Below are 16,077 nucleotides of genomic sequence, written 5' to 3' on the forward strand. Positions count from 1 at the left end.
TTTTACCTCTCTTGACATTATAGTGCTGCCTTTATACGCATTGGAAACATAGGATGAACTGCATGCAAAAAGACTTATTTCTAAGCAACCCTCCTGTTGGACAAGTAGAATTGATAACAGTTAGTGGGGTCAACGGTTGTCAGACGAAGTTAGGCTCCATTTCACCTTGTGGCCAATGATGTTCCTGAGAATCTGTTTGCAAGATAGTTTGGGGATGCAATCCAGAACTTGGTTTAAACTGTCTATGGATTTGTTTTCCTATTTGATTTATCAATCCTTCAGAGATATGACTGCGTCAGTAATGTACAAAAAATTAGTAAAGCAGAGCTCTTTAAAAACATTTTTTCGTGGTAGCATCACAGTAAAAAGCTGGATAATTTACGAAAACTTGATCTTCTTGTATATTTTGGGTGCTTCCGAACCAGTATTTGGCTTAATTTTAACAGTGGACAAATAATTGGCAAGATGAGGAGTTGACTTGAAAGAAGAATTGAGACCTGGAGCACATCAGCCATGATCTTACAGAATGGGAAGGCAGGCTTGCTGAGAGTTTTGATGATGGTATATTCCTGCCCTATATGCTCCTCCACTTGCAGCTCACCATCATCCTGTTACCTGACAGATTGAGCCAGCTGCATGTTGTGTGACCACAAACATCTTGCTTCTCACCTTGCTCCAACTTTCCATTCTGAGTTCCTTTTGACATGTAAGAATTATTGGCTGCCCAGCATAGAGCTAATGAAGGGGTTCTGTTACAGCACTGTTGAAGGTCTAATATCTATTATTGGGAAAATGCCAGAGCCCATTATTTAGGAAGAAATAGCAGTGCATTTAGAAAAGCTTAATGCAACGACACAGAAAGGTGAAACAGAAATCATGTTTGTTAAACTAGCCAGAGACCTTTGCAGATATAAGTAAGAGCTGATAAAGGGAAATTAGAGATGGTAAATTTAGTTTTCCAAAATACATTCCATAAGGTGCCACATAAAAAGGTTATTGCATAAAATAGGACCTCATGTTAATGAGGGTAATATTTTAGCATGGTTTGAGGATTGGTTAACACAAAAAAAGACAACAAGACAACATTAATGGGTCTTTTTAAAGTTAGACTTTAAGTGGATTGCGACAATAATCAATTCTAGAACCTCAATTATTTACCAGTTATATTAATGACTTGGAGAAGGGGCAGAGTTTAATTTCTCGATATTTGCTGATGATACAATAGTAGGTGGGAGATCTTTATTAGTGAGGATATAAGGAATCTGCAAGGGAATATAGATAGGTTGAGTGACTGCGAAAAAGCTGGTAGATTGAGTTTAATGTAGAAAAAGTGTGAGATCATGCACTTAGAAAAATCTAAAGGCAGACTATTACTTAAATGGGGAGAAATTCCAAAAAGTGCAACACCCAGGGATCTGGGTGTTCTTCTGTATGAAATACAAAACATTAGCATGCAGGTGCAGCAAGTAGTTAAGAAGTCAAAAAAACCATTACCTTTGTGCTAGTGGGTTGAAATTTAAAAATAAGGAAGTAATTGTATAACTGGGCAGGGTGATGGTGAGGCTATTGGAGTGTTGTGCACAGTTTTCATTCTTGTGTTGAAGAAAAGATATGCTAGCACTAGATGTAGTTCAAAAGAGACATTCACAAGGCTGATTCCTGGGAGGAAGAGGTTGACTTATCATGAACAGCCAAACAGCTTAGGCCTTTATTCATTAGTGTTTGGAAGAATGAGGGATGTCTTATTGAAACATACAAAATTCTGAAGAGTCTTGACATGGTAGATATTGAGCAGATGTTTCCACTAATGGGGGGACCTCAAACTGGGGATATAATTACAAAATCAATGGACATTCATTTAAAACTTTCTCCCAGATGGTAAAAATATCTGGAATTCTCTGTCCCAGAGAGTCATGGAGGTAAGATCACTGGAAGTATTCAAAGAGGAAGTAGGTAGATTTTTGAAATATCAAGAAGTCAGAGGAGTTGGGGGCTGTGAAGAGCTGACATGAAAGAGTTGAGACTTGGAGCAGATCAGCCATGTTTTTATAGAATGGTGAGACAAGCATGAGGGGATAAATATCCTCTTCCTCTTCCTGTTTCTTATGTTCAGATGATCTGATATCGCCACGATTACTCTGCAGGTATCTTAAAGGCTGAAATAGACTGGGAGTCAGCAGGGTAAGTCTTCATGACAATATACTATCTCATCTTTAACCTCACTGTTATGTCCAGAAAAGACAAAAATTAGTTTGTCAATGCAATTGCTCTATTTATAATAAATTTTCAGGAATATTCCCATTTATATTACAAACAGTATACAAGGATATATTGGAGGGCAATTGTTATAATAAATTTACTCCTGCCATTGATGTCCACTAGTATTTAATATGGCAATACATATGTTTCAGTTGTATGCCCTTCTGCTTCCTCAGTTTGTTGGAACTGTGAAGACATTATCCAGGAAAAATGTAGACACTACTATCTTGTGAATTAGGAGTTACAAGGCTGTCGCTAGATTTTCTAATGCCACCTAAGAGGTTCTGGAAATGATCTCCAGTTAGACTGTTCTCTAGGTTTTGGAACAGAAGTGACTGAGAGTGTCATTGTAAGTAGCATCAGCCCTGTTTAATGTGAGAGGAGGTTCAATGACCCCTCAGTCAATGATCTAAGTACTGAAGGTGAGCACAGCTGTTCATCTCTCCAAATCTCTGCAACTCTGCCAAATCATTCTCTGCATGCAATTCCTGCTGAAGAGCATGGAAAATGAGGAAAAATGACTTGTATCTTCAAAGCTCCTGATAGACCCCCATAAACAATTTATCATGTGATCACTAATGAAAGTTATGTTAATGATCCATTAAATTCCTTTCAAACCATGCAATCTGTGATAAAGTTGGTGTTTCCTTTGAATCATGTCCATTAGTTTAGGGGTAGGTGATGACCTAGTGGTATCATCGTTAGACTATTAATCCAGAGACACTTATAATGTTCTATGGATCTAGGTTTAAATCCTGCCATGGTATATAGTGGAATTTGAATTCAACAAATACCTGGAATTAGGATTTTAATGATAACCATGAAATCATTGTCAGGAAAAGCCAACTAACATCCTTTAAGGAAGGAAACTTCCATTCTTACCTATTCCTGCCTACATATGACTCCAGACCCACAACAATGTGATTGATTCTTCACTCTCTGAGCAATTAGGGTTGGGCAATGAATACTATCCTAGCCAGAGAAAGAATACCATTCTTCCAATATCATTGGCCACCACTGTTCTTTATTAAGTGTTGCCTACTTTTTTGTGATGATTCCATTCAAAATTTGTAACTTCTATCATAATCGCAACCTGGAGTCTCATATCATGATTTCACATCAAAGGCACATCTTGATTTCTGCCAATGTATGAACAATGAAAGAGTGAAATTCTTGTTTTTTTAAACTTGTTTCAAGATTTTGAGGTAAACATTTAATGTCGTATGGAGTAAAGCTGGTAGTATAAATTTGGAATGGAAACTAAAATTACTGTAGTTTGCATAATGTGCAGCTATTGTCACCATCACTCTTCTGTCCAGGCATAGGTTGAAAATCTACTGCTAAAACTGTTCTGAATCTAACCAATTATTACCCCTTTGATGCCTGTATTCCTTCTTCCTCAATCAAATGTCTTTTTCAACTTCCTAGTCTCAAATGGAGCTCTCCTATCTCCTCCATTGTTAGAAGTTACTTCCAAGAAGGTTCTTTACTTCCATGTCAAGCAAGCCCTTCCTTTTATCTCAGTGCATTTCTCTACAATGCCCAAGTCCATCCAGTATAGCATACTGCTTTCATGTTTAGAAAACAATTCTTACCAAAATAATTCTACGGAGGCCGGTTTTCTATCACCAAAACATCCTTTATTTATACGTGGGAAGTCTTTGACTCTGGCACAGCTTTGTCAGAGTCAACGTGCAGAGTGCCTGAATCGCTGGTAATCCTCCTTTTAATCTGTTTGTCAAGGGTCCCTGATTGAATCTGATTAACATCCCAACTGGGGAACTCATATTCTATTAGAACCACAAATGCTGGAGATCACAGCAGGTCAGACAGCATCCATGGAGAGAGAGCAAGTTAACATTTCGAGTCTAGATGACTCTTCATCAGGTCAACCTGGCTGACCTTGTTACATCACTACACTTCCACCTTCTTTTCTGCTTCTGGACTGGATACAATAACAATAATAATCCATCACTCTTGATGATATTTTAAATTTTATTCTTTGTGAGTTTAGCAACCAACTCTTCCTCTTAGTTTTATATTTGAGTTTTATATACACTGCATACAGATTTCGCTCTGAAACCTTCTCTCCAGCTGAAGAAATTCTTGGGCCTCTCAGTTTTTCCTTTCTTTTAATTGCGGACTTTAAAAGGCCAAATTTCCAATGCACTCACACCTCATTATCCACTGATTTGCTACCCATGGATCTGCACACTCTATTCTGAACTCTTCAGATTAAGTAGTTTTGTGACAAAAATCAGTCTATTGTTTGCAGAGTTGCATTGTTTAATTCTACTCACAATCCACTATCAATGTAACTACTGTTGGAATGAATGATGTGTGAATATATGAACCAACTTCAAAACAATTATAGGAGAATAAAGCTGACAATAATTTGAAGTTGGAATTAGAAACTGCTACCTACCCTGATATATTACACTTTTGCTGTCCATTAGCAAACTTGGGATCTGTGGGTAAGGCAAATGAAACTGGCTAAATCATTTAGCATCTTATTGAGAAAAAGGTCACTTCTCCTATAGCTCTCCTCTATTATATCACTATCCGTTGATCAAACAAAGGTTCTAAATGTCACTCAGCATGATCCAATTACATTAGTGAGTGCTATATGGCTAAGATCTTCATAGAGCAAGAGAACTTAAGAAAATGTGCAGGTGCTGGTGGGTATGCAGGAAAGGAAGAGGGGGAAAGCAAATGTGCACCTGCAGTTTTGACTGAAGTTATAGAATAAACTCTACCAAGGATTTGGCTCAAAAATATCTAAAATATGGCTGAGTTTTACACTTCCATGTCAAAGTTTAATGAGTGAACAAACTATAACTGCAGTGTTGGCTTGGTCGAGTAAGCTCCAGTTAGCATGGCAACGAGTGCTAGAATAGTGATAATATTTACTGGACCAATATCCAAAGGCTTGAACCAATAGTCTGGTGACAACAATTTAAACCTGACTGTGGCAGGTTAATGACAGGGGAAATTACCCTTAATTAATAACCTGAAATACAAAGCTACTCTCACAAGCAATGAACATAAAATAATTGTCATATCTGGTAATTAATGTCCTTCAGGGAAGGAAATCTGGAGTCTTGACTGAGTCTGACATACATGTGACTCCAGACAGCAACAGGAATGGCTATTAAGTGCCCTTTAAAATGGCCAAGAAAATTGGTTAATTTTATGAAGCTGTAACAGAAAAGTTGAATAGTACAATGTCCATCAGCTCTCCTTTAGGAATTTTGTTAGTAATATCTAAAAAAGAACTCCAACAAATTTGTCAAATATGATTTGCCATTCACATATCCACACTGACAATGTCTAATTAGATAATTATCAACTAGGAGTCAATGTATCCCAACTTTTATAATAAATTCTAGCATATGGATATAAGGCTGTTTCAGTGATAGGATTTGCAGTTTACACATAATATAAAACTTAACTATTATGAACTGTGGGTGGACTTAGGCTGGACGGGTAGACCCATGGCACCTGAAATTTAATACAAGAAGAAGCAATATAAAATACAAGACACAATTCTAAGGGTTTAGGAAGAGTAGAACCTAGGGTGCATAAATCATTGAAGATGGCAGAGAAATTTCTTTGTATTTAATGAACTGCTGTCTGTCCAAATTGTATACATTAACAGTGTTCCTCTGATAAAATCAAAAACTTAGCAGATATAACATAATGTGGGAAAATGTGCAGTTTTGTACTTTGGAAGGAAGAATAGAAAAGTTGAATTTTATTTAAATGGAGAAAGTTGCAGTACAGATGGATTTGGAGAACATCATGCATGAATTATAAAAAAGCTAGCAGCCAAGTAGGGAATAATAGGGAAGGTAAATGGAACTTTGGCCTTTACTTCAAAGGGAATGAAGTATTAAAGTAGGAAGGCAAAGCTATGCAAGGCATCAGTGAAACCATACCTAGAAGATTATGAAGCGTCATAGTCTCCTTATCTAAGGAAGGATATACTAGGAGGTAATCTAAAGTGGGTTCACTGGGTTGATGCTGGATATGGAGGGACTATCTTAGAAGGAGATGTTGCATAGTTTGGGTCTGTACTTTTCAGTGTTTGTGGATGAATGCAGACCTTATTGAAACCTTGTAAGATTCTTAGGGTGTTTGTTAGGGTAGGCATGGAGAGTTTGTTTCCTCTACTGAGGAATTCTTGGAGCAGAGGGTGAAACCTCAGAGTAAAAGGTGACCCATTTAAAACAGACATGTGGAGGAATATCTTCTCTCAGAGGGTGGTTGATCTGTCAAGTTGAGGCTGGTCTTTTATATTTATTCAAGGCCAGGGTGGACAGATTTCTAATCAGTAGGAAAACCAAGGGTTATATGGATTATACAGAAAAGTGGAGTTGAAGATGATCAGGTCAGGCATGATCTCAATGAATGGTGGACAGACTCGATGGGCTGAATAGCTGGTTTCTGCTTCTACATCATATAATTTAAAGGCTACCTTTTACTGGTACATTTTCAAATGCATTGTGCATGCTTATATTTTACAAAATTTATTCAATAGTTCCTGCTATGCACATTTTTATGCACTCTCAAAACTGTTCAATTTTTGAGTTAGCATTGGTCGTTAACAGATTATATCCGAGTAATTCTCAGGGCTAAAGGAGTTTGTCCCCTCTCTATTGACTGAAGTTTGATGGTACTGCAAGATGTCATTTCCAGCTCTTTCTTATTGCTTAAATAAAGGCAAAATACTGTTGCATGTGGACTTCTCTGTACTGGGCCTGTTGCAATGTTCCAAGGAAGTGCAATGCAAGCTCAAGGAACAACACCTCATTTTTCACCTAGTCACTTTACAGCCTCAATGTTTCAATACTGAGTTCAATAAGTTCAGAATTGAACACGTTATGTCTGTGGATGCTGACAAACACATAGAAACCCAGTAGGTCTGACAACAACTGTGAAGAGAAACAGAGTTCACCTTTCAAGTCTGATTCATTTCAGAACTGAAGATGTTGGAAAATAAATTTTGTTTTTACTCTATTGACAGAGGCAGCGACCTAGAGCAAAAAAAACCTAAAAAGATTGCTAATGGAGAAAGAAAACAAAATGTAGTATGTGCAAAGTAAACAAGACACAAACTAGACAAGGTTGTCAGTGTATTGGGTGGATGATGGGGGGAGCAGAGAATGGAAGAAAAACGGAGTACAGACATAACATGTCCAATTTCTGAAATTACTGAATTCAGTAGTGAAACCTCAAGGCTGTCAAGTGCCTAGGTGAAAAATGAGGTGTTATTCCTTGAGCTTGCATTGTGATTCCTTGGAACATTGGAGCAGACCCAGTACAGAGAAGTTTGCAAGCTTTCACATTAGCCCTTTAACTGCTTGCCTCGCTTGTCTTACCACCTTCAATTTGCCAGTCTTGAGGCTTGTGAATCCATTGTGCAGTTTTTGGTACTTTGGTTCTATCAAGATACTGCCTAAGGTTCAAAAGCAGCAAAATTTAGAAAGATGGAATTTATGGATGAGAATCCTAGAATAGTGGCAAAAACCACAATTAAAACTAACAAATTCACTAAAACATATGCTCTGTCCACTAGATTTGACCTATTTAAATAAATGTCTTAATAAGAATGTACCTATAGCATCTTCTGCATGAATTTAATCAATATTATAAGGTTTCGTTCTGTAGACTAAAAACAGTTTTTGTTACATTTATGTATATGAGGAGAAAATGCATGCTTTTCAATACATAAAGTTCAATGTACATCAGTTACTTACCCAGATTACACCCAGAATTTTGACATCAAACTGTGTGTTCACCAACATTATTGCAGACCAACTGTCTGCAACTCTAGGCTATAATTTCTTTCATCATTAGCATAAGCTATGTTACTCTTGCATAATTTATCTAGCTCATATTTCTGAGAAGCAAATCTATTTTTTGTGGACTAAGTGCTTTTCTTGAACTGAAGTGTCAACATCTAAGAAAATGTTTAAGTTTTCTCCAGTCCTCACCTATCATACATGCTAATATGTATTTGATTTTGATCTTAAAACAAGGAAATCTGAATCCAAAAGTCACTTAGTTATGTCTTGTATATTTTAATATCCTCTACTTTTCATTTTTTTGACTACCAGTGAAATAACAGAACACAGATTGAAAAGCTTAATACACTAGCTATAAAGTGAAACTCAACCTTCAGAATGCAAGTTTTGCAAAATAATGTGGGTAAATGTATTTACAAATAGAATTATTAATGCAATTTTGTGATACATATGCATATTATTCTATATTTCCATAAAAAATTGTAATTTGAGCAGAAAGGAGTTGACTTAGTTTTCTTGCCAGATTTTTTTACAATATCCTCTTGAGTTGTCGACCTTACATCTCCCAGTCCAGTAAATTTTGACGAGCATGACACTAAATCTCTTAATTTCTTTGCTGATACGTCGAGACACAAGACAGCACCCTAAATTAAAATTGGGATGAAGTGTAATTAAAAATGTAGAGATTAAGAAAATTACTAAAACAGGATTAACACAGTGGCTTAGTGGTTAGCACTGCTGCCTTGCAGGACCAGGGACCATTGTACGGTTCTACTCTCGGGTGACTATCTGTGTGGGGTTTGCACATTCTCCCACATCTGTGTGAGTTTGCTCCAGTTTCTTCCCACAGTCCAAAAATGTGCAGGTTATGTGGATTGGCTGTGGGAAATGCAGGGGGGTGGGGGGTGGGGCGAAGCAGTATGTTCTTCATGGGGTGATGGTGACTTGATGGGCCAAATGGACTGCTTTCACAATGTAGGGATTCTATGATCTTAAGCTTTCATTTTCAATTCAATGCCAGCGAATACATCGGTGTATTTTTGATATGGTTTTCCAGGAACAATTTCAAAGCCAAGAACATTGGAATGTGTTGTTTGCTAAATTGTCTTTCTGCATTAGTTATCTGGACAATTTAACTAATCTAAATTTAGAAATCATGTTGTTATATTAACAAGTGAACACTGACTAAGCTTTGCTATTTTAGCACTGAAATTTAAATGTATCGAAACCTGTCTAAAGCTCGTGATGGGAAGGATGCCACAAAATTGCATTAAGTACTTTTTAGTCAATATGCCTGATAGTAATTTCCAGCTTGTAATTACTATTAAATTGCTATTGCATTTGGTCGAATTCAAAAATTGTAAAAGTAAAATCTAACAACCACAACACTGAGGAAGCTCAGTTACGTGATGAGATAGTAGAAGTTGGAATTGTTCTCCTTTAAGCAGAGAAGGTTAAGGGTTGACTTAATAAAGGTAACCAAAATTATAAGTTCTTAATTAAGATGTTTCTTAATTGCCCTCTTTCCTCAAACAAGTGGATCAATAATCAGAGACAATAGATTTTTAAAAATGGCAGAAGGACAAGGCGGAGAAATTAGCAGGAATATCTTCATATACATGATTTGGAGATGCCAGTGTTGGACTGGGGTGTACAAAGTTAAAAATCACACAACACCAGGTTATAGTCCAACAGGTTTAATTGGAAGCACACTAGCTTTTGGAGCACCACTCTTTCATCAGGTGATAGTGGAGGTGATAGTGTCGTCCGCTATCACCTGATGAAGGAGCAGCGCTCCGAAAGCTAGTGTGCTTCCAATTAAACCTGTTGGACTATAACCTGGTGTTGTGTGTTTTTAATTTCATATACATGGTTGTTATGATCTGGAAAACACAAACTGAAAGCACAGTGAAGTCGGCTTCATTCTTAATTTTCAAAAGGCAATTAAACATGTTCTTGAAGAGAAGCAATTTACAGGCTTATTGGGAGAAAATAGGATTCTAGAACTAAATTGGAACTTCTTTACAGAAGCTTTTTCTGTTAAATAAGATTCTATGGTTTCTATCTTTACAGGGATGGATTTGATGAGCAACAGATGGACTTTGAGGGCTAAACCATGTGTGTGGATTTTCTTGTAATGTGGATTCTAATTTCACAATATGTGCCTATTTGTTTGACAGAATCCCCATTCAGGACATTGTTCTAATTGATTGACTTGCCTTGGCTGAGGAATAGGCTGCAACTATAGGTATGGAACCTGCAGCTGCTACTGGGAGCTCAGGCCTGTGGGTTGTTCACTCTTTGATTACGACTCCTCGTCCACAAGCAGTGCTGCAAAGATTTCTCCCCATGCTCTGCTCACCTGAGTTGAATTGCATGAATTCCAAAGGACTCAGAGAAGTTAGCCAGTTATCACAGAGTTGTACTTTAAAGGGAATACAATGAGGGAGAATCCCTAGTCAGTGAGGGGCACCAAAGGAAGTCTCCAGTAAGTATGAAAAGGAGTGGTAGTGAGAACGAAGACTCATTCATCATTCAGCAGAGGGTGGTGATGGTGATGGTGATGGTACTCAGTCAGTTCAAAACGCTATAGTGAGGAAGGAACCCCAGTTGGTGAAGATCATAAATGGAGGAACACTGCATACTCATACTGCATTACATCACTATAGCCTTAGGTGTTTGACATCAATGACAAGGTGAAACGGGGTGATGTTGGTTCATTTACACTCTTCAAGTGTCTGCTTTAGTGTCTTTGTCACTGTTGGACCTGGTGAAGTTACATCCATCTAAGAGTTGAGCAGCCTCTCCAAATATCCTGAGGATTAGAGTGCTTGTCATGGTTCAGCATTGCTCATTTCTCATAAGGAGCCAACTCTTTAATTGCAAATAGCATCATACATGCTTGTGCTTTAATGTGAACTACACAGAGACTAAAAGCAATGTGCAGGAGTCGTAGTAGGATGTGTGCAGAACAAATGATCCACACTTCCACCTAGCCTGTGAGTGAGAGTATGGAATCAGTGATGATTTCACACATCTCTGCAGGCAAAGTTTCATTCTGTCTATTGGCTTTTCAAGAGAGTGCACTGCCATTCAAGGCTCACGGATATATAATGGGGAGTTTAAATCTCTATTCTCCCTTAGTGAGGTGATGTGCTGAGAGGAGCTGCAGAAAGCACTTCCTCTCTCACGTTAAATGCTGACCAACAGGATGCTTGAGTATTTCAGGGCAATGCAGCAGTGCCAGTGAACTCAGAAACACTGAAAGTTAATTAACAGTGGAAGAATGAGAAGAAGATCCCTCAGAATTGTTCCCATCCTTCTGCCTGTTATGGAAGACACTTCACTGAACAACATTCATATATCTTTCTGACTGATGCTTTAGTTTAACTCCAGGTCCACATGTACCTTGAATGGACTAGAGGCTGTTTGCCATGTATCCAACAGAAGGTTACACCATGAAAGGAAGCCCAGATATAGCACATTCATCCTGGATCCAGGTTTCAATGGGCTCTGACTGACTTCTTGAGATTGACAACGCATAGCTCTATTATAGTCTCCACATCCCATGCTCTAACTCTTATATTTTTCATCCTCAGAAGATTGCTGCAGACCCTCATTTTCTCTGCACTGGGACATCTCACTTTGTTGACACAAGTTATGAAAGTATAACGTGCCGGAATGACACAGCACACCATTTCTGGGCGATACTGCAAAAGCCCCCCAGAGCAGTCTGGGTATTGAAACTCATTCTACAGAGGCTAGGTGTCTGTTTCACTATGGTCCTGGAAAAATCTTCCCCTTAAGGGTTTTGTCACATCATAAGCCATGTTTGGAGAGGATGCCACTTGTTGGCCAGCAGCCATCCCAATATAGCCTGAGGAACTTTGAAATAAGCAGGAACCTATGAGTTCTCCAATATGTACACATATGGCAGCACCGAGAGTATCTGGTGGACTCCTCCAAAATCTGGCATTGATGATCACACGTGGCTCAACACTGGCAGAATGGAAGCATTTTAGGAACATAGGAACAGGAGCAGGTCAATCAACCCGTTCAGGTGGCAGTGAGGTGAAAGTGAGGACTGCAGATGCTGGAGATTAGAGTGGAGAGTGTGGTGCTGGAAAAACACAGCACGTCAGGCAGCATCCAAGAAGCAGGAAAATCAACGAAGGGATAATGCCGGAAACGCCGATTTTCCCAATCAGCCTGTTCAACCTGTTCCACCATTGAATGTGATAATGAATGATCAAACATGTCAATGCTTTTTACCTACCCCATCCCCATTTTCTGTTAAGAATGCTATAGATCAGTGCAAGGATGCTCTCAAAGCAACATGGATGCAGTCTTTAGTGCCCAACCTCTAGAGGATTGTGGCAATGTTGGAGAATCCTCACAAGAGAAGGATATAAACTGGTACAATCTGTAGAAAACGGCATTGGTGACATCTTTGATGGTTTAGGAATTAAGGATTCGGAAATGTCACGCAGGTCCTCAGTTGCTCCTTTGATCAAGCTGCTCGCATAAAAGTGAAAGGAAGTTTTAACCTTGATAGCCACAGGATGGGATAACCAGTCATTCCTTCTAAGCACAGACCCTCCTGCAGAAAATTACAGCAAAGTCAGTATATGAGGCATCTATTTATTCCCCTCTGCCTCCCCCGGGGAGCTTCACCTGCTGCCTTTTTCTCTGGAGGTTATGCAGCATTCAGTGGACGCTGCTCTTCCTACTGGGCTTACTGATAATGTTGTAATTGCTCCCTCTTTCAACACAGTTTTCACCTGAGCACCAAGGTCACAAGGAAGACAGCTTTTAAGACAACATCTGATTACATTTATTTATTTGACATGATAAGGAATGCAATTTTCTTTAATAGCCATGATTGCTTGAGGTCATAATTTTCTATGTTCATTGTTGCAGACAGATGAATTGCTGATGAATTACAATTTAATATCAGGTGGGTGGCATGAGTGAATCAATGGCTACATAGGAATAGGGTTTCCCCGACAGGGTCACATATTTCAAAGAATTGCAATCCATCTCCAAAGATAATCCCTGATTTACATTGTCTTCTCTACATATGGTGGCAGCTATTTTCTCTTGTTGTTACAGAGTTGAAGTTGAATAAAAGACAGTGAGGTTTCAGCTATGTGAGTGACTTGCATGCTCCACCTGAGGTACAGGCTGATCTCCTCACCTTCGTATTCTCTTTTGAGTTGCTGCTCCTGGGTTCCCATTGACCTTTTTCCCATCCCACTTGCCATTTATTCCATTTACATCATGGTTAGTTTGTCCTCAACTTACTCTCAGAGTTCATGGCTTTGCAAATTACCATGCCGTTTTGGTCATCCACTCTCTCCATGTAGAGGCCAGAATGATTGTCACTTGTGAGAACTCCTCCTGCAGATTCCCCCAAATACTCTATGAAATCCCACTCTTCTACCTTGAATTACTCCCTTTAACTTAAACATTCCCTCAGGATATAAGTTACAAGTGTTCTTGAGTTCCAAAATGAAATCCTGAAGGGCTAAAGTGCATGATTTAGTCCATAAGCAGCCATGAAGATGTGGTGAGATTGGCAGATCTCCAGCATCTGCAGTCCTCATTTTCTATGAGGTTGGCAGTTTGGCAATGCCAACTTGTGTGGACAAAACATGGAAGGAGCTGTGTCCATAGAGCATGCAGGGAAATGGTGGTGGGTTTCTGAAGGCCCAGAGATAGAAGTGCTGAGTTGCTGTCACCAGGCAACTGCTCCGACTTCCATGATGAGAATTGGCAGCGTCTAATTTCTCACGTCAATGGCCACTTGTGAGCTGAATAGAAGAAGTGATATTAGTTAATTATGAGGAACAAATGCCTGGAAATAAGGTAGTTACCACTCAATAGCAAGATTCAAAATTAGCAGTGAAAATCAGAATTTATTTTTCCTCTGTATCAAGAATCTGAATTTTCCATTTTTTGCTATCTTTTCCTAACTTTCTTGCTAATGCAAGAAATTCTACCCAGTGCATCCAATTCTGTGCACTGCACTTTAGGAATGATATATTCGAGATGGTGCAGGAAACGTTAATGAGACTGGTCCTCATTGAGACTGAGAAACCTCAGATGCAAGCTTAGATTTGTCTCCTTGCAGAAGAGAAGGCTGAGAGGAGATTTGATAATGTACTAAAGCTATGAGGGATATGGACAGTGTGGATAGGGAGACTGTTTCTCAATCCTTCAACCAATGGAAACAGAGGTTGCTGGGTAAAAGAAGCAATTGTGACATGAGGATAATCATTCATGCAGTGAGCATTTAGCATCTGGAATGCATCATCTGAGAGTCGTGGAGGCAAGTTCAAGTAGATTTTCCAAAGGGAACTGAAAAAGGACCTGAAGAGAAAAAAAATTCCTGGTCACGAGGCAAAGGGTTGAAACCTGGGAGTTACTGATCTCTTGTTGCAGAGGTAGCACAACAGCCTTAACGACCTCCTTTTGTGCTATATCGATTTTATGATTACATTCTACAGTATCTTGCAAACAGGTTGAATGTGAAGGTTTTAATCTTATTGGAATATTTAAGTGGGCAACCCAGCTCCAGGTGGAAATTGAAAATCAACTTTATGACTCTAATTGAATCATAATTCTAATTGCAGTAAGGGTTTATACAAGCTATATTAGTGATGTTGATTCTCTGTGCCAGCTCTAATTCTTCGTTATTTTGATTTCTGATTTTCCATTTAACTTTCCTTACAGTCTACAGCACTCAGAGGTGCAGCCCACTTGGTAAGTTTGCAAAACACAGACACAGTTGCAGGACTTTTGACGGCTCAACAGTTTTACAAATGCAAAATGGCTGGATTTTCAATCCCAGCCGCAAAACTCAGGTAATGAGCTTCCTAGAGCAGATTGTCCAGCAGAATCTGAAGTTTTGTAATATGAAGTGATGAATCTGCAGTAAGCTTTGATGCAAAATAAAATTGTAACCAAGTGCTTACAATCTGATTTAATTCCATGAACATAGTTTTGTTCCTATTTCAGAAAACATTCATTAACTTGCTTGTGTATATGTTATTTGACAGTTATGATTTTGTTTTCATGAACTATTTTTATATTGCTTTAATGTAGTAAAGTATGATTTTTTGGAATTAATTCCATGTATTCATTACAAAATGCAGGTGTAACTGGTAATCTTTTTAATGCATTTTATTATACCTTACAGATCACTGCAATTAATACATTGATGTTTCTAGTTAGGTCTTTGTTTTATTTATCTCCTGTCCTGATTGTGGTGTCAGTGATTCTTCTCAAGATACTAGATTCCAATAACAATTGAAACTTGTTGTTTTCATACATCTCAGCTAAGAAAAGGAATTGTGATTTTAATAAATAGATTAATAACTGAGTTAGGTTTGTTTTTAAAGTGTATTTTATAGCATTATTGTCAGAAGTTACATCTGGTGCATAATAGTTATTCATTACAAATTGCCATTACAAATTGTAATTGGCTGTCCCACTAAATGTAATACTGAATGCAAGATCGCGTTAGCCTTTTAAAGTGAAAGTTGTTCTACAAATTATCTCTGTAGGATTTTGCTGAAAAGTATGTGATGTCTTAAAATTCAATTGCTGTAAATTGTCATTTAATCTTGAAATTAGTACAAATCTTGAATGAGGCTCAGCTGGTAGCAAACTTGCTTTTGAGTGACAAAATTGTAGGGTCAACCCCATCAAGGATTTGAGCATATAATTTAACAGTGCTGCTCTGAAAGTGCAGATTGGTGCTAAGTGGTTAATAAGATGGTAACTGAATGCTTTGATGCACATTAAAGGTTCCTTCATTAATTTGATGTGTTTTCCTGTTGCCTTGATGAATGTACTTCCCTGAATCAGTTGCTGGTCAAAATATATTTCCTGTTCATTCATTTAATAGACCCTCTATATGGGACACTGATGTACATTTTGGGGTTTGGACCTCATGCAATTGCTGATAGTAAACTGCTACTGTTTGCTGATAAGATATTGGCTCATA

General features: G+C 38.3%; 1 protein-coding gene across 1 annotated transcript in view; it reads left to right on the forward strand.

Moving 5' to 3' along the window:
- Positions 1 to 16,077, forward strand: part of nampt2 (nicotinamide phosphoribosyltransferase 2) — a 44,003-nt gene that overhangs the window by 15,318 nt on the left and 12,608 nt on the right. The window contains 1 exon segment of the mRNA XM_072581692.1: positions 14,802 to 14,932. Coding sequence (XP_072437793.1) covers positions 14,802 to 14,932 — 131 coding nt within the window.

This window comes from Chiloscyllium punctatum, chromosome 12 (assembly GCF_047496795.1).
Source record: "Chiloscyllium punctatum isolate Juve2018m chromosome 12, sChiPun1.3, whole genome shotgun sequence".
In the NCBI taxonomy this organism is placed as follows: domain Eukaryota; kingdom Metazoa; phylum Chordata; class Chondrichthyes; order Orectolobiformes; family Hemiscylliidae; genus Chiloscyllium; species Chiloscyllium punctatum.